General features: G+C 41.4%; 2 protein-coding genes across 4 annotated transcripts; both read left to right on the top strand.

The window, feature by feature from the left end:
• The first annotated feature begins 2,139 nt into the window (after positions 1-2,139).
• On the top strand, positions 2,140-11,908 carry actl6b (actin-like 6B). 2 transcript variants are annotated; one of them, XM_064328954.1, is made up of 15 exons: positions 2,140-2,439; positions 3,064-3,140; positions 3,225-3,321; positions 4,498-4,663; positions 5,383-5,483; positions 5,582-5,679; positions 6,268-6,362; positions 7,516-7,622; positions 8,107-8,196; positions 8,500-8,561; positions 8,844-8,958; positions 9,244-9,324; positions 9,789-9,884; positions 10,475-10,561; positions 11,352-11,908. In XM_064328954.1, exons 2-15 carry the CDS (start codon positions 3,118-3,120, stop codon positions 11,430-11,432), a joined length of 1,299 nt encoding a protein of 432 aa, XP_064185024.1. In that variant the 5' UTR covers positions 2,140-2,439; positions 3,064-3,117; the 3' UTR covers positions 11,433-11,908. The 2 variants fall into 2 exon arrangements, with proteins under 2 accessions (XP_064185024.1, XP_064185025.1); XM_064328955.1 differs by lacking the exon at positions 3,225-3,321.
• Positions 11,909-12,690: 782 nt separating this feature from the next.
• On the top strand, positions 12,691-17,624 carry si:ch1073-228j22.2 (SPRY domain-containing SOCS box protein 4). 2 transcript variants are annotated; one of them, XM_064328957.1, is made up of 5 exons: positions 12,691-13,766; positions 14,104-14,185; positions 14,353-15,185; positions 15,748-15,897; positions 16,686-17,624. In XM_064328957.1, exons 3-4 carry the CDS (start codon positions 14,471-14,473, stop codon positions 15,891-15,893), a joined length of 861 nt encoding a protein of 286 aa, XP_064185027.1. In that variant the 5' UTR covers positions 12,691-13,766; positions 14,104-14,185; positions 14,353-14,470; the 3' UTR covers positions 15,894-15,897; positions 16,686-17,624. The 2 variants fall into 2 exon arrangements, with proteins under 2 accessions (XP_064185027.1, XP_064185026.1); XM_064328956.1 differs by lacking the exon at positions 16,686-17,624 and having other exon boundaries at positions 12,692-13,766; positions 15,748-16,372.
• Positions 17,625-17,699: the final 75 nt, after the last annotated feature.

The following is a 17,699-nucleotide window of genomic DNA, read 5'->3' as shown; positions in this document are numbered from 1 at the left end:
TGGTCACTGCCCATGAAATTGATTGCTAGTTGAACAGAACCTTATTCTGACATCTCTGGTGTCATTTAGGTTTATACAGCCAACATATGAACAACATAACTGCTTAACTTTTATAGCCCACTAAACAGCTGTGATCACAGCTCATCTCAAGCTGAGAATACCATTTCAACATGGTTTGGCATGGCAGTTAGGTGAATTACTCCATCGCCTTTAGTCCTTGGGGAGGGCTCCTGAAGGCAAATGTTGAAGATGACACATTGGTATCGGAAACACATTCCCTTGCGAATCTGGTCCCACAGTTGTGCATCTGTGCAACTGCAGTGCTTGTCTTCATCCTTGGCTTTAATGTTTAAGCATGTGAGTGTGAGGTAAACTTGTGTGCTTTATTTGTTTTTCCACTTTGAACATCAGTGTTCATGGCCCTCTGATAAGTGTCTCACTCCCATGATTACCTCTCTGAATGTCAAACACATCTGTTTGCATCCATGCTAGTATTTTAATCTTAAACATGAACAGAGAGAAATTATTTCCCCATGTTTGTGCTTGATAGGCTAAAACATGACACTGTGATACAAAGGAGACCTTCGTTTTGCCATGTACCGAACCCTCAATAGGCTGTTCTGCATAGAGGAACGACCCCCCCCGCCCCCCCGCAACATAGACCAATAATGGTATGTCCCACCTGCCCCGTTCTCCACCAAGCCTCATTAGGGAGTGTAGTAACGGAGGATGGGTTGCCTAGCAACAGCCTTAGCAAAGGGTAGAGATGTACTCTTATTCACAATTTGAAACATAGTTAAAGGCTCACAAGCAGCCATGTACCCACACAGACTGGTACCTATACGTATAGCATGGGTAACACTAAAGAATATACATGCACGCATACATACATTAATACGCACATATAGCCTACATACAGTAAACGCACCTAGTGGCAGCAGTGCATGCTGAAAAACGGAAACCGATAGCTGTTTAAGTAGCTCCCCGCCCCTTGAGAAAAAAACTCCTGCACATTACGATGGTTGTTGGAAAGCCCAGTGTCTGCATGATCTAGCATACTATGTGTTAAGATCAGTTCATGAAACTACAATAAAATGTGCCGTTATTAATTTGTACTGCTGTCAAACAGTATGTATATTGTAGCTTCATAAAGGCGCCGTACCTAATTACTACTAGCTACATTGATTTAGATCATTAAGATCCATGTTAACTGGGTTTATCGCTCCAGTTTATTTACTTACTTATTTATTTATTTATTTCTAAGCTCTTCTCTCCAGAATTTCACTCGTTGCTTGTACCTCTCTACGCCTACCTCAAACATATGGCCGTGTGTCTGCACTTCACTTGCTTTGTATTTGCATTCGATTTTTGGGTTTGACGATAAAAAATGAAATATTTAACAATAAAAAAATGCTAAATGAGTTTGTAAATCTTATAGGCTGCATCGATAATCATATCACACAAAAGACGACTGATTAGAGGCTAGAGTTAATCTGTTCTACCAAACATGCTGTAGTCACGCCTCGCCCCTTTCCATTCCAGAAGCGTTACAATTGTACAATTGTTGCGGAATTAGTAAAGTTCAGAAGATCAAGAAGTGGCTTTAAGGCGGAGCGACTATGAAGTTAAATCTACTAGTCTTATATGTTACCAACCCCAGTATTGTGTTGCATTCAAACATTTAAAACAGCTGCCTAGAGTAAGGTTTAAATATGTAAAGCATAGGTGGTGCAAATGGTTTCGGACGCTTTTTTACTGCGTCGCTGGTTGGACCCTCATAATCAAACATTACTGAATACATTTTATGCATCAGTACAGCCTAAATTAAATAATAAATACTAAATAATTTAATCCAACGCAAATGTTGCCTATCTTGACAACATTTAGTGAGTAAATACAACCATATTTTATTATATTTTATAAATGGAAATTTGACTACAAAATGATCATACATTTTTGCAATATACTCTAAAATACATTGTGCATCACCTGAGGAGAGTTTGCAAGCAGGTCTATCCAAACCGTTGGGTAAGTTGCGGGGACCACAACCTTTAAGTCCCCATTCGCCTTGCCAGCCAATAGCAATATTCCCTGGTAGCCATCGCTCTCTTCTATTGGTCTATTGCAAAGAGAGACATCGGTAGAGAAAGGGAACTCGAAGGGGGTGCAGGAGCTTGAGGGGGAATTTTCGGTTGTCCGCCTCCGAATAATTCTATAGGCTACATGCATCACCTACTGCAAACCCAAAATCTTACACCCTCCACAACCTCTCTGAGCCTCAATTGACCCGATTATCACAATCATTTGACATTTCATTTTGTTTTTGTTTTTTCAAAATATTTATTTAGCTTTTTCCGCTAGCGAGATTGTCGATTTTTTATTTTGGGGAATCAGAATTATATTTAGATGACAATATGAGTGGCGGGGTTTATGGCGGAGGTAAGATCATTGTCGTTCTTGTTTGTATCTTCATATACAACGAAACAAACATGCTGTCGTTTCCGATTTTTAGAATACAACAAGCTATGCACATGCAAAAAAGGATGCAGTGAACGGAAAGCTAGCATGGATGAAATTAACGTCCAGGGTTTATGATTCCTGTGGCAAACACATGCGCACACACAGGAAGAAAAGGATAGTCATCGAAAAGAGAACAGGTTAAGAAATCAGTCTCTCAGGCCGACATATTAACTGATACGTGCATGAATGCCGCTATATGTACCTGGACGTGTGGATGTGAGTGCTTATTACACTCATTGTTTCTCACGTGCGTGCAAGTTTTGAGATTGGTCTACGACTTGCGTCATTTGGGGCGGGGTTCATTTAAATAGATATAATGCTCTGCCAATGTATATACAAGGCAGATGTCAAACTCATATATTGACAAGTTCAAATATTAATATTTAAATACACCCCCCCCCCCTTTCTTAAACCACGGTGGCAGTTAAAGAAGATCAGGTTCGACGTATTTGCCCATTAGTTAGGAAATGGGAGGTCCTTGTCATCACAGTGGCATTTGTTTTAGTTAATTAGACTCCACCCTTCACCACTCTCTTTCCACAGATGAAGTAGGAGCCCTTGTGTTTGACATTGGCTCTTTCTCCACTAGAGCAGGATATGCTGGTGAGGACTGTCCCAAGGTGAGTTCCAGGAATGGGAAGGCACATCCTTTTCTTATGAACTTAGTGTAGGCTATAGCATAATTGAATGCCCCTCCGTCACAGCTATGAATGCTGCAGTATTGGCATATGTGGAACAATAGCTGAACTACTGGATCCAAGACACAAGGGCAGCTGTTCTGCAAGGTTCATATTTAAAGTGGTATGGTATTTTCATTTTTTGTTTTTTTACTTTAATGTTTTATTTGCATATAAACATCAAGCTGAAAAGAACTGAGCACATAACAGTAAAACATGCATTACACATTTCCTCGAGAACAGCAAGCCTAAGTCATATTCAAATTAATGCCTTAGAATGATCTTTGAAAGCATTAAAGGGGCTAAAAATAATCAGTAAGAAAGACATGAATGTGCTCCATACGGTAATACCATTCCTGTACTATCAAAGAGCTGGAACAGCTATTTTACATAGTATCAGAATTCATTTAAAATGATGGTACTCAGATACTTGGTGCTAGGTAGGATTGTCCGTGACGTTGGACAAAAAATAAAAATACTAATTGCTGCATATTATTTTAAGTATATAAGGTAGCTACACTATATGACCAAAAGTATATGTAATAGATGCCTCTTGGTCTGGGGCTGTTATTCATGGTTTGGGCTAGGCCCCTTAGTTCCAGTGAAGGCAAATCTTAATGTAATAACATTGTAGATGATTACGTGTTTCCAACTTTGTGGCGACAGTTTGGGGAAGGTTCTTTCCTGTTTCAGCATGACAATGCTCCTGGGCACACTGCAAGGTCCATGTAGAAATGGTTTTGTCGAGATTAGTGTGTAAGAATTTTACTGGCCTGCACAGAGCCCTGACCTCCACCCCACCCAACACCTTTGAGATCAATTGGAAAGCCAACTGCGAGCCAGGCCTAAACGCCAAATCAGTGTGCGACCTCACTAATGCTCTTCTGGCTGAATGCAAATCTCTGCAGCATTGCTTCAACATCTAGTATAAAGCCTTCCCAGATGAGTGGATGTTGTAATAGCAGCACAGGATTGACTAACTCCACATTACTGCCCATAATTTTGGATGAGATGTTGGATGTTAAGTGTCCACATACTATTGGCCTTGTAGTGTATCTCTGCCACAAAATCTGAGGTCTCTATATGTCAGCCTTAGCTGATATAGCCTTTTGGCCTCTTTCTCCCTCTTTCTTTGTGAGATCATGTTCCAGTTTCCTTGTGTGGGCAAATGCCTGCTTCCTCTCCCTCACCTTGTTTCTTCCCTTCCTCTATGTGCTCCTCATCCCATCACCTTCCCTTCTCAAACCTCTGTCCTTCGATCCTGTCTCCTTTCATTTCCCTCCATCCTCCTTACCCTCAGGCCGATTTCCCAACCTCCCTGGGGGTGCTGGTGGAGGAAGAGGGTGGAGGCGAGCTGGGGGCAGAGCAGGAGAAGGCAGCAGGGAGAACCTTTTACCTGGACACCAATGCGCTGCACGTGGCCCGGGCTGGGGTGGAGCTCTTCTCCCCCCTGAAGAATGGCATGAGTTGGGTGTCAACCACCTTGCCTCACTAAAAATCTCTCTCTGACCAAAATCTGCTCCACAGAATTGACTTCTGTTGTTCATATGTATCACTATACTTATTATGGCTTGGAATTATGTTATACATTTTAAAGGGAAGCCCAGGTATTGTTTCTGATTGGTGTCAATTCTGAATTTGATCGAGAATTGCTGAATTGACAATGGACGATATGTTGCTATAACGTTATTTTACATCTGACTTACCAGGTAGCATTAGTAAATGGTTAGCATTGTTTGCAGTGGTAAGTGGCAAATATATTTGGAGGCTTGTGGAGATATATTTATCAAAATAAATGAATTCATAATTTAATAGAATTCATAATTTAATAGAATTCATAATTTAATAGAATTGACCTAAACTCTGTTATGTTTATGTAGCAAGCATGGTGTTCCACAGTATATCTAGTAAATGGTTCAATCAACTGGGCAGTACCATATATGCTAATGGTAGTTCTAATTAACACCTACAGTGTGTCAAGCATTTGAAATGTGCTACTAAACACAGTGCAACATGATATGTCTTACAATCTTGTGTCTTGCTGACCTGTACAATGACGGGTGTGCCTGTGTGTGTTTGTGTGTGTGCACGTGCCTGTGTATCTGTGTGCATGTATGCGTGTTTGCATGCATGCACATGTGTGCATGTATGAGTGCATGTGTGTATATATGCATGTATATTTCAGTTGAGGACTGGGAAGCCTTCCAGGCCATACTGGACCACACCTACTGCAAGCACATCAAGTCAGAACCCAGCCTGCATCCAGTGCTGATGTCTGAAGCTCCAGTGAGTACATTATTCCTCATACGTCAGTCTGCACAAACAGCTTCAGGTGCTGATTCATTTCTGTGTTTGCATGTGTATCGCTACTCTGTGTGTTGCAGTGGAACACGCGGGCAAAGAGGGAGAAGCTCACAGAGCTGATGTTTGAACACTACAATATCCCAGCGTTCTTCCTCTGCAAGACAGCAGTGTTAACAGCGTATCCCCCAATCTAGCTCCCGCCCCCCCCGCCGTGGCTGTACGGCTCATGAAGGGTATGTGCTTTCTGCCTGCATTCAGTCTGTCAGTGTAGCAGATCAGCCTAGTCAGATTAGGTATTCAGTTGGTGTGCAAGTTAAGCGGTCAGTCAGTCTGTGTGCCAGTCTCAGTCCATACATGTGTGTCAGTAAGTTTCAGGATACAACTCAACCACTGTGAGGTACTGTTAAAGTAGACTGTGCTAATAGCTCTATGTTAGTGTGGAAGTGTTATGATCTGGTTATAACCTAGTCACACTGAACTGATCTGGTCACACTGAGAATGCTGTAGTGTGGATGTAAGCCATAATGGCACCAGCAGTTATTTTCTCAAAGGCACACCACACAGAATTTCTATTTGTTCAACATGACTCTTAATAATATGCTTTCAGGTATTCAATGCTATATTTCAATAAATCACATTGACAGGGATTCCCAGCAACTGCTATTATTATTGCTCAATATTTTTTTTTTTGCAAATTTGCAAATTAATGAGAATATCTGTTAGGCTGTCAGTCACATGTAGAGGTGTGTCCTTGACATGATCTCAGATTTGCTAATGGGAGGGCGACTGGTCTTGTGCTTGATAGTGGAGCCACACACACAACTGCCATCCCAGTGCATGATGGGTATGTCCTTCAGCAAGGTACGTATCAAACAGTCATTCATACCTGGTGTTCACTTAAACACATATATTGATGGGTTTAGCATAAAATGCTGTGTTGGGCTTATGTTGTTGCTTTATTGGACTATTTTTGATTGTCAGTTCTTTTTTTGGTATTGTTGGTTACATTTAAATGACTTAAAATTAACTTGAGAGCATGGACATACACATGTGAGTACACACACACACACACACACATTGTGTCTTGGGGATACTGCCCTGATTTTGGGAAACCATCCAAATGACACCTCATGCCATATCCTGTGAGTAAGACTGATTTAAAATGAGCTGGAAATCTGTGTAAGAACTAATTATGTGACTCTTGAACAGTGCTATGAAAATTGATTATGCAATTCAAATATGTGATTGTGGGACGTAATACAAAAACTGTGTGAAATGATACAGTGTACATTTCCAATGTTTTCATATATGTTTGAAATTGTAGTTGCTCCTCCTGTAATGCAGCACCAATATGCAAGACCAAGGTGAACTGGCTGCATGGTGGTTTAGTCACAGTGTGTTCTTCTTTAGGAGGTGGTTTTAGTCACAGTGTGTTCTGCTCCAGAAGGTGGTTTAGTTACAGTATGTTCTCCTTCAGGAGGTGGATTTAGTCACAGTATGTTCTGCTCCAGGAGGTGGTTTAGTCACAGTGTGTTCTGCTCCAGGAGGTGGTTTAGTCACAGTGTGTTCTGCTCCAGGAGGTGGTTTAGTCACAGTGTGCTGTGCTCCACAAGGTGGTTTAGTCACAGTGTGTTCTTCTTTAGGAGGTGGTTTTAGTCACAGTGTGTTCTTCTTTAGGAGGTGGTTTTAGTCACAGTGTTTTCTACTCCAGAAGGTGGTTTAGTCACAGTGTGTTCTTCTTTAGGAGGTGGTTTTAGTCACAGTGTTTTCTACTCCAGAAGGTGGTTTAGTCACAGTGTGTTCTTCTTTAGGAGGTGGTTTTAGTCACAGTGTTTTATACTCCAGAAGGTGGTTTAGTCACAGTGTGTTCTGCTTCAGGAGGTGGTTTTAGTCACAGCATGTTCTCCTTCAGGAGGTGGTTTAGTCACAGTGTGTCCTGTTCCAAAAGGTGGTTTAGTCTCAGTGTGTTCTATTCCAGAAGGTGGTCGAGCATGTTCAGTCTGTTCTTCTACAGGCATTGTCAAATCTCCTCTGGCTGGGGACTTCATCACCATGCAGTGCAGGGAGCTGTTCCAGGAGATGAACATTGACATAACCCCTCCATACATGATCGCTGCCAAGGTGCTTTTCTCTGTCTCTGCTTGTCACCCAGTCTGTCTGTCCCACTGCCTGTTTGTTCATATCGTTCACTGTCTGTCTCATTATCTTTCTTACCACCTAGTCTCATTTATCATACTGTATGTCTGTCCTACTCAATGCCTCTGGTCCTTCTCAGTATCTCTCTCTCTCTATTACTGATTGAGTATGCCTCATTCACTTTCTGACTACTTATTTGTCGCTGTATGATACAGCAGTAACAAGGCAGTCAGAGAGAATGAGTCAGGCATCTTTCACATTTGTCATCTGTATTTGTCTCACCCTCAAACTTCTGTCTCATTTCTTTATCTATTCCTCATTCCAGCTTTTGCAACTTCTTTTGTTTTATGTATCCTTTTATCAATTTCTCTTTCTCGTCTGCCCTCATGTCTTTCTTACAGTTGGTTATTTGCTATTCATGCACTTCTCTCTTCCCTCATACACTCTCTCCTTCTACCTCTCCCCATAGGAGCCAGTGAGAGAGGGAGCACCCCCAAACTGGACAAAGAAAGACAAACTTCCACCTGTCACCAAGTCCTGGCACACTTACATGTGCAATGTAGGGAATCTGTACCATTTCTATATGTTGCACTTACTCATAAGCCACTGCTACTTTGTGCTGCTATCGCTTTGGCTGCCACTGTTGAAATTAATTAAACAAATATCTCAACAAACTGTGGTGACATGCTGAACTCGTCACTTTATAAATGATCTAAGAATGTGAATAAATTTGGTTGAAGCACATCAAAAAAAGTGGGCTGTGCATTATAATATGCCTGACGTTAGTTGAAAACCTTAAAACTCTTTGTTACAGTATTTTAGATCAAGCTCTGGCTCTCTTTTTGTCCCTCTTTGCTGTCAGGAGGTGATTCAGGATTTCCAAGCGTCTGTACTGCAGGTATCCGACTCCCCCTACGATGAACAGTAAGTGGTGTGGTCCTTATCAGACTCTTTTTCGAGGGTTAATGGACTTCACAGGAACTCACAACACAAGCCCATGCACCAATACGTATAGACACAGAATAAGATCTACAAACAATATGCAAGCTGTTATCAGCCCTTATTTATATCTTTCATGAACTGATGTATTTATTTTTGGAAACGTTTTCACAGTTTTTGTTCTATTAATAACTGATGTGTGAAGATGTGCCAGTTTGTATTCTCATCTGTCCTTCCTGTTTGCCCTGTCCTCTAACTTGCTGTTAGAGTGGCTGCCCAGATGCCCACCGTGCACTATGAGATGCCTAGCGGCTACGCCACTGACTATGGCGCTGAGAGACTGCGTATCCCAGAGGGCCTCTTTGACCCCTCCAATGTCAAGGTCACCATGCTGTCTCAGTTGTACTGATGTGTAGCTTAATTTCAACACTTTTTCGGAATATATTTGAATACTGTATGTGGATTTTTATTTCACTACAGTGTATTGTTTATTTTGTTGAAAGGTTATATGCAAATGTAAAATGTTTCCATTTGACCTGGCAGAAAATTGACTGGCCAAAGGCAACTTAGTTCTCTTTCTCTCCTGTTCCTTCCTCTTCAACCCTCTCTCTTGTACCCTCCCCACATCTCCTCTCTCTCTCTCTCTCTCTCTCTCTCTCTCCATCAGGGTCTTTCTGGGAACACTATGTTGGGAGTAGGACATGTGGTCACAACCAGCATTGGCATGTGTGACATTGACATCCGGCCTGTAGGTGCCTCCACCATCATGTGAATGCATTAGATAGGGGCGTAACCAGGACCTAAAAAATACTGAGGCCAAGAGACTCAGCTGGGGTGGGGTTGGGGTGGAGGGTTAGGTGGGGGTATACTCTTTTTTCCCCTTTCGTTTAGCCATTTAATTGAGGGTTATTTTTAGGGTGTAAATGCTGTATTTATCCCTCTAGATTAGGCTTAAACTGGAGAAAATATTGAAGATCATTCATTCCTTTCCTACATGAGTTGCAACTGATGTTCTTACTAAAGAATGAAATTAAATATAGGCTTCGGAAATGGACATGAAAAAAATACTGAGCACATGACCTTGGTATCCTCAATGGTAGCTACGCCTTGGTGTTACAGTGTGTTTGCGTGCATGTGTGGTTGTGTGCAGGCACGTGTGTGTGTTCACGCTTGTGTGTGCATGTAATAACACCTGCGAATCTATGTGTGCAGGGTCTGTACGGGAGTGTCATCGTCACTGGAGGGAACACCTTGCTCCAGGGTTTCACAGAGAGGCTTAATAGGGAATTGTCCCAGAAGGCACCTCCGGTAGGCCTGCACCACTCTTACCCATAAATGGAGCCAGACTGACTATTTCTTTTGATTGCCAAATGGTGTTGTACGCCACAACCTTACAGTGTTGGGGGAGCACTGACAAGCAAACTCTGATGAAAAATCTTTTATTGCTGTCTATTCATCCATTCTTATTTTCATGTATCTGTGTTTCAAGGTACTGTATCTCTCTCTCTCAGGTTCTCATTCTCTTCATTATCCCCGTATTATTTATCTTTGTCTTTCTTCAATCTGGTACCTGTATTTATATCCTCACTAAGAGGCATACTGCATATCCTGATGTAAATAGATTTTTTCATTTATACATTTTTCAGAAGCAGCATCCAAAGTGAATTCTCTCACTCTGAGATAACAGGTTATAAGTAGTTGAGCAGTGTGCTGGGATGCTGTTTTCTCTTAGCTTCTTTCTTTCAGAATTGGTTTTCCCCACTATATAGGTACCTGCAAGCTGGCTGTGGGTGACAGTCTGAATATGATATATGAAAGATGCTGTCCTGATTTGGCTGTGTAAAAATGAGATGGGGTTTTAAAACTAAAAAGGTTTTCATTTTTCTCTCCTTGTACAGAGTATGAGGCTGAAGCTCATAGCGAGCAATAGCTCTATGGAGCGTCGGTTTAGCCCGTGGATTGGAGGTTCTATACTGGCCTCGCTGGTGAGAAAGGGCGGAAGGAGAAGGGGGGGGGTCACACAGAATAATAATAAAATAGGGTTAAGTGAGTTGTGGTGTCATTGCTACTAAAAACAGGAGCTCCATCAACTGGGTTTGTTTGTAAGAAGCAATAGAACAATTCCATAAACACCAACAGAGACTGGGGCATATTACTTCCTGCTAATATCTACAGTACTGAAAGTATGGCTAAAAAATCCACCAGTAGCTGTTGGTGTTCTGTTGGTTGTTAAGCACATACTGCATGATTGGTGGACCTCCTCTCTGCAGATAAGGTGACATCACAGTTGTATTTCTCTATTTTAATACGCCTGGTCACTGCCTGGTGCACACTGGTTTCACACTGTCTGTGCTTTGACACCGTGCACTTGAAAATCTGGTGACAGCTTGCTAAATATACTTTATTCCAATACTGACATTTTTTTTGGAGAGGTGACTGAAAAAATCAGTGGGATAGAAAGAGATATACTGACAAACTGTAAAAAAGGTGAAAGAACAGCCCTTTTGATTGTCTATTGTGAATATACACTGACTTTGAGTATGCGCATTGCAATAATGCAACATGCAAAGAGGTGACATATTTCCCAAATGAGTTTTATTAATTTATTCTCCCAAATTGTCCCTCTCTCAAATTAAAACTGGCTTAATTGGTATTGAAAAGGTTAGATTTATTTGTGTTCCAGACATTCCGGCATGGGAAGTTGAATGTACAGTGTTTTTAATTGGGAAAAGAAATCTTCTCTAATTTAAATGATCTTTTCTCTGTATGTCTCAGGGTACCTTTCAGCAGATGTGGATCTCTAAGCAAGAGTATGAGGAAGGGGGCAAACAGAGCGTGGAGAGAAAATGCCCCTGAAAGACACCTCTTTATCTACATGCACAAACGATAGGGGCAAACGAAAGGCAAAAACTGACTGCCAGCTAACGAAGAACAAATGCCATCATCCAAGCCCATACTCTCTCCTGTTCTAAATACACGTCTGTTTTCTCTCAGTCTTTCCTTCCGTAAACTGCTCCTTTGGCTTTTCTGTCTGGCCGTTTCCTCTTCATCACTTTCTCCCTTGTTCTGCCCCTGGCCCTCTCTCTATCTGCAGCTGCGTCTATCACCAGCATTCTTGCATGTTTCCCTGTCGGTCTGTCTTTGCTCCACCCATATACCCCATTTTGCACCCATGAAACCCAAGGTGGTGGGACTGTTTAACCCAATGGCGGATTAGGCTGGGGCAGATCTCATTCATTGTGAGCCGGTGTGACTCGCGTAAGCTCAAGTCCATTCAGTCTGACCTTTGAAATTACATTCAGGCAAATAAACATGAACAAACAGAACCCATACTGATTGTCCTTGTTGCGCTTATTGCACCTGATTCATGTTCCAGTTCTTACAAACATGCCATACAGAATAGAGCAAAGCATTAAGGTCTGTTTCTTATTTCACATATTTATAGAGATTTCCTCTTTAAAAGATTTTCTTTTATATTTAATATGTTTATATGTGGTGTCTTTGACACAGTTAAGATACTTGTGGTTCAGCGGTTATATCCAACTACCTCCCCTAGACACATTGGCTTGCCAAAAGTCCACCACTCTTGTCCATTATTTTTAATGAAAAGCAGAGACAAAAATATGTTTTAAAGCATTGGGTAATACGTAGCTGGAGACTTAATACACAAACTGTCTTTGTCAGGACTATAAGCCACTAGACTAGTATTGAGACCTTGTATTATCAGCGCCTAAAGTAAATTTAACTCCTAACCACAGAGCTCACAGCAGATAATTAGCCGCTAGGAATGTTTGGTTCTCAGAACATGGCCCCCGAATGTCAGGAAAGTTTGGGTAAATGTACAGAGCCTCCTTATGGAAAATTCCAGTGGGATTCCCGTGAGAAATTTCCAATGGGATTCCCATAGGAAAGTTCTCATGAGAATATCATTGGATTCCCATTGTGAAACATGGGATTTTAATGGGAATCCAGTGGGTTTCTCGTCAGAAAAGTAATTTATTGGGCATTCTTTCATAATCCAGGTTGGATTTTGATTGATTATTTAATTGATGGTCATGGGATTGTCGTGGGGTTTCTCTCATGATGAAATTATAAAATGAGCGTAATTGGACATCTCGATTGCCACTCATGCTCATTTCATCATTTCATTATGAAAGAAACCTTGCAGCTACCTTTCTAATTATTTTTGCAGTTTGAATTTCAAAACGGAACATTCTAAGGTTGTTCCTTCAAAGTTCTTTCTGAGTTTAAGGTAAAGTTCAAGGCACATCCAAGAAACTGGACAAATGTATCCACTGGACAAATTTCCTCAGGAATGATAGCAATGTCAAAAAAACACTAATTTCAATACATTCACTCAGTGCATTCTTTAAGTCCCATTCTCAAGCCCCATACTTCAGGCATATCACAGAAAAACCACCACTTCAGTGAATATACAAATGGTCCCACAGTCCATTTAACGTTTCAGTCACCGAACTCTAAATGTATGGATAGTATTCCCCGTGACTATCACATAAAACAGTCGTGCTACTTTGGCGCCATCCACCGGCAACAACCCGATAGACTAGAATATGTTTGCAGGATAGGCTTGACCCACTCAATTATATTTCGCTTTCACAGTTGACATAATTTGGAGTTCTGTCTCTGAAAAAGAAGTTCGGTAAGCAACAATAATCAATTATGGGTGTCATCTTGTTGAATTATTTTGAAACTTATATTATTAAAAATATCGTTTAAAAAAACGTGTACTTACGATCGATGCAATTGTAATTAGTTTATCCTAAAATATAATAGAGAATTTGTATATAACAGACATGAGCCCATGTCACGTGTTACGAAGGACGGGATTTCCTTGTCACCTTCAAGTAATGTGATGCCTGTGATCGGAGGAAGGCATGCGGTGTTCCTCGAGTGAAAATGACAGACAAGCATCCCATCGTTTTTACCATAAAGCAGACGTCAGTGGCTTCGCAGTCCTTGACTCTATGGACTCACATGACGTTACGACGATGTTGGAGTGTGCTGTTCCCGCTTCGGAGGTCGCCAGACAAAGAATGGGATCAGACACTGAAAACAGTTACGCACATACACGGGGAGAGATAAGTAGTACTTATATAGGCTGCTACCCAAATCGAGCTGGATTTCAGCGAAAGAGGACAGAGAAAGAAATATTTGGGTGAATATTGAGAGGTAAGACTATATGTATGACACCATATAAACAATGTTTGTTACACGGGAGAGCATATCTTACAGCGTGGACCTATAGGTTATATTCCCTTTTGGGTAATTTATAGGTAACTGGGAGATGTATCTTCTTAATTGGTTTATTGTATAAAGGGGTGACTGTTACAGCAACATACTAATCAATTGAAATATTGTGTGTCTGGGTATGTTGATATTTTAATGGTTTAAGCTTGTAGTGACATGAGAAGGATTTGATGTGCTATACAGTAACTGTGATTCATAGCATGGGAGGCCGTGTAATGTAGCCCAGTGTAATACTGCATTCATTTTTGCTGGCATCCAGGAGACATAATCAGATAGAGGAATAAGTGGACCACCGGTTGGATTCCTTGCTGCTGTGGGTTAGTGGATTAGTAAAGTGTGAGGTAAGTGCATGTTTAACGAAACTTTTACATTAAGCCAACAGTAAACATTATGGTGGTTGGATGTTCCATTCTGGCCATGTGCAGTAATTAAGTAACACATTCAATGTAGTGTCTATTTTACAAAAATTGCGCTGTGTAACAGTCATGTTTCTCTTTTATATCCTCAGTACTCTGGAGGTCTCCATCCTTTTGCCTTGTGACTGAAAAGCGCTGAAATTGAGACAGCATCAGAGTGTGGCCTAGGCACTTTCAGAGTCTCAGTGAGCATCAGCACGTCAGTGTGGAATGGGCCTCACTCTTTGCCGGTGGCTGTGTCCTGACCGCACTTGGAGAAAAAGGGCCCCGCCCTCTTTGTCCTCCTCACCCTTCCACCCTCTGGCTGTGACCGCACCGTTCCGACTGGCTGTCCTGTTGGACGGCCCGCCTGCCTGCTTCACCGGCCCCAAGTCCTCTTGGAGCCCCGTGCACCACTCCCCCAACTTCTCCCTCTCCCGGGACGGGACTGTGGCTCAGCGCACTCCTGCGGAGCAGAGCACGGACGGGGTGCGAGGGGCAGAGGGGGAGCAGGGTGGGCTGCACGTGTGGGCGGTAGACTGGGACCCAGCAGAGAGGGGGAGCCATGCCGTGCTGGGGGTGTCCACTCAACACTGCCCCCTGCAGGCGTCTGGGTACACAGCGCTGGTGGGAGGAGACGCTGAGTCTTGGGGCTGGGAGCTGGGCTCCAATGAGGTTTGGCACAACGGCGTGCCGTGTGGCCGCTACCCCAGGATGGGGACAGAGCTGGGGGAACAGGAGCGAGAGCAGTGCCCTCTGCTGGCCGTGCCAGGTCGTGTGCTGATGGTGCTGGACGGGGATGCTGGGACTCTGGGCTTTGTAGTGGACGGCTGCTTCCTGGGCATGGCTGTGTGGAATCTGCCTCTCGGGGTGCGGCTCTTTCCTGCAGTGAGCAGTGTGTGGGGGGGGTCCCGCATCACCCTGCGCTATCTCAATGGAGGACCCAGTGAGTATTGCTTACCAGGGCAATTCATCTAGCCAAGCATTACATTACATTACAGACATTTAGCAGAGGCTCTTATCCAGATATGTATCCCCAACCATTAAGGATATGTATTTGTCTAAGAATGAGAAGCTGTACAAGATCTTTTTATTGGTAATGCCATGTACTAAAAACTTTACAGCTAATTCAACGGTGTATGTCATTTGGACAGGGATATGGTGGCTAACCAATCACATACAAGGCAGGGTATTTGAGTTCACCAATGTGACAGCACAATTTTATGTTACTTGGGAACTTTATCGATTATGTTTGATCAAACGCTAGATTGGAATTTTCTTACCAGTTCTGGCCAATAACTCCTGCATGCCTTATGGTCCATGAAGAATCTGATCGGTGTGATAGTGCCTCAACGTATCAAGTTGTACTGAATGTCTTGTGCTGAATGCACTGCTTTAGTGTCACTGTGCCTCTAGTGAAGGATTCATCATATTTTGGCTGAACACTTTGCTTTTGAGCTGTGAAAGATCTCTGACAACCTGCTTTCACTCCTCCTCTTGTCTCCTAGGAGAGCCCCCGTCACTCACATCTCTGTGCTGCCTCTCAGTCCGCTTGTCCCTGGAGAGGGATAGGGAGACACCCCCCGCCCTGGAGAGGTTCCTCTGGCATGTCCCACCTGGTCTAAAGCCACTTCTCAGGAACAGCACTTGCTAGCACTGTAAGGACACACCCCCCTCTGTCCCCAAGACCCGTCTGCCCTCCAGTACATTATGCTCCTACAGACATTTGATATAATCAACTCTGATTGGCTCATGTCTTAGAATAAGTATTTTATCATATGTGTTTATTTGTATTTTTTCCTAATTATTTATGGTTGTGTCTTCAGATAGGAATTGGATAATTAATTTTAGGTGTGTTTTTGGATTCAGGGTGATTCTTTTCTTTCAGTAAATTGTTTGTTTTAATAGTAGCTCTTTTAATTACAAGATTGAGCTATCTATTCTTATGTAAGCCCATCATTTTATAAAATCAGGGGAGTCAAATATAGGATACAAAAGACAGGATCTATTTTAATCATTTTGATTTTGCAGACACAGATTAAGCCTAGTCATTGACTAAATTTTGAATGGAGATTCAATTTTATGTATAATGTATATAATATATTTAATTTATATATAATTTCTGCTTACTTGTACGATGATGATATTTGATGATATTTGTAATGTATAGTATGAAATAAACTATATCTAAATGTTTATGCTGCATGTCACTCATACATACATTTGTGCCTTTGTAAATATCTTTCTGTATGATCAGCTGAGACAGTGAGATCACTTCATATGAGACAAACACACAGTTGTAAGGCTATACAGGAAAGTAATCATTTCAGAGATAATCAATTTTTATATTTACCTTTGCTTGAAAGTGTTTTAAGTAAAGTGAAAGGTTATAAAAGCTGGTGACATATGTCAACCCTCTGGTAAGAACTATGCTGCTGTGTTTCAGAAAGGCTTGGCATGCTGTTTTTCCTGTCCTCACACACAGACACGTAGTGCAGGTGTGTGAACTTCATTCCTGAACACGTATAGCTGGTTTGGTGGGTGTGTGGAAAACTTTGGAAAATAAATCAAGAATAAGAATAAATGACAAGTATATTTCCTCCAGCTAGTTTTACTTGCTGAAAGACAATTCAGAGTAAGTTTTTCAAAACTGTTAGCTGCTGAACTAAGCTTGCATATGCTCAGTAGGCTATGTCTGGGGCTTCCATCCCCACAATGGACACAATTAGGAAATTCTTTCCTGACAATCCTTCATAAAAAAACAAAAAACAAATGTTAATTTGATCTTAAATATTGAGCACTACTGTGAGCTCCAAATGTATTTCCACAAATGAAAATGTCATGGAATTAAAAAAAAAAAAAGATATTATAAAGATAACTGTAGTGTTTCTTCGATCCTGTTATCAGTAATGGTGTCTGATTTACAAATAGTCTATATGGTCTGTAGACTTTACTTATTTTGGAAATGTCTTTTTTGATGAACTAATCAAATTTGTGAAAATGTAAAAGCTACCATCATTGGGTCGAAATACATTTCTTAAGGTAAAAATTAAACAATGTAATAATTATTACATTACATTCCATTCCATTACAGGCATTTAGCAGACGCTCTTATCCAGAGCGACGTACAAGTGCATTGGTTCACGGTGTAGAGGTGCAAAAGAAACACACTAGAGTGAAGTAAGGATCATAGTGCCAGAAGTTACTTACTTAGTTAAGTTAAGTTAATTACTTTTGAAGTATTCGTTTTTAGGTGAAATGTTAAGACTTCAAAATTGTGAAATGAAATTAGATTCAACAGAACAAATTAAATTATTATCCTATTTCACAATAACCACTTGCATCTTACACAATATATGCGTGCCATAAATAAAGTTTAAAAGGAATTAACCCAGACAGATAATGCTATAACCGTAATTTATTTACAACAAAACACAGATAAGGAAAAAATGTCTACATT

The sequence above is a fragment of the Anguilla rostrata genome, chromosome 3, assembly GCF_018555375.3.
Source record: "Anguilla rostrata isolate EN2019 chromosome 3, ASM1855537v3, whole genome shotgun sequence".
Classification (NCBI taxonomy): Eukaryota; Metazoa; Chordata; class Actinopteri; order Anguilliformes; family Anguillidae; genus Anguilla; species Anguilla rostrata.
Note: the sequence above shows the minus strand (reverse complement) of the source record. Positions and strands in the feature narration are given on the sequence as shown.

Bases quoted from the DNA above. Each gene is read 5' to 3' on its own strand.
- actl6b (XM_064328954.1), top strand. From the start codon at position 3,118: ATGCTGGTGAGGACTGTCCCAAG. The intron at 5,680-6,267 runs GTATCCCCCAAT...ACATGATCTCAG, and splicing joins AAGACAGCAGTGTTAACAGC to ATTTGCTAATGGGAGGGCGA. The intron at 6,363-7,515 runs GTACGTATCAAA...GTTCTTCTACAG, and splicing joins TGGGTATGTCCTTCAGCAAG to GCATTGTCAAATCTCCTCTG.
- si:ch1073-228j22.2 (XM_064328957.1), top strand. From the start codon at position 14,471: ATGGGCCTCACTCTTTGCCGGTGGCTGTGTCCTGACCGCACTTGGAGA. The intron at 15,186-15,747 runs GTGAGTATTGCT...CTTGTCTCCTAG, and splicing joins CTATCTCAATGGAGGACCCA to GAGAGCCCCCGTCACTCACA.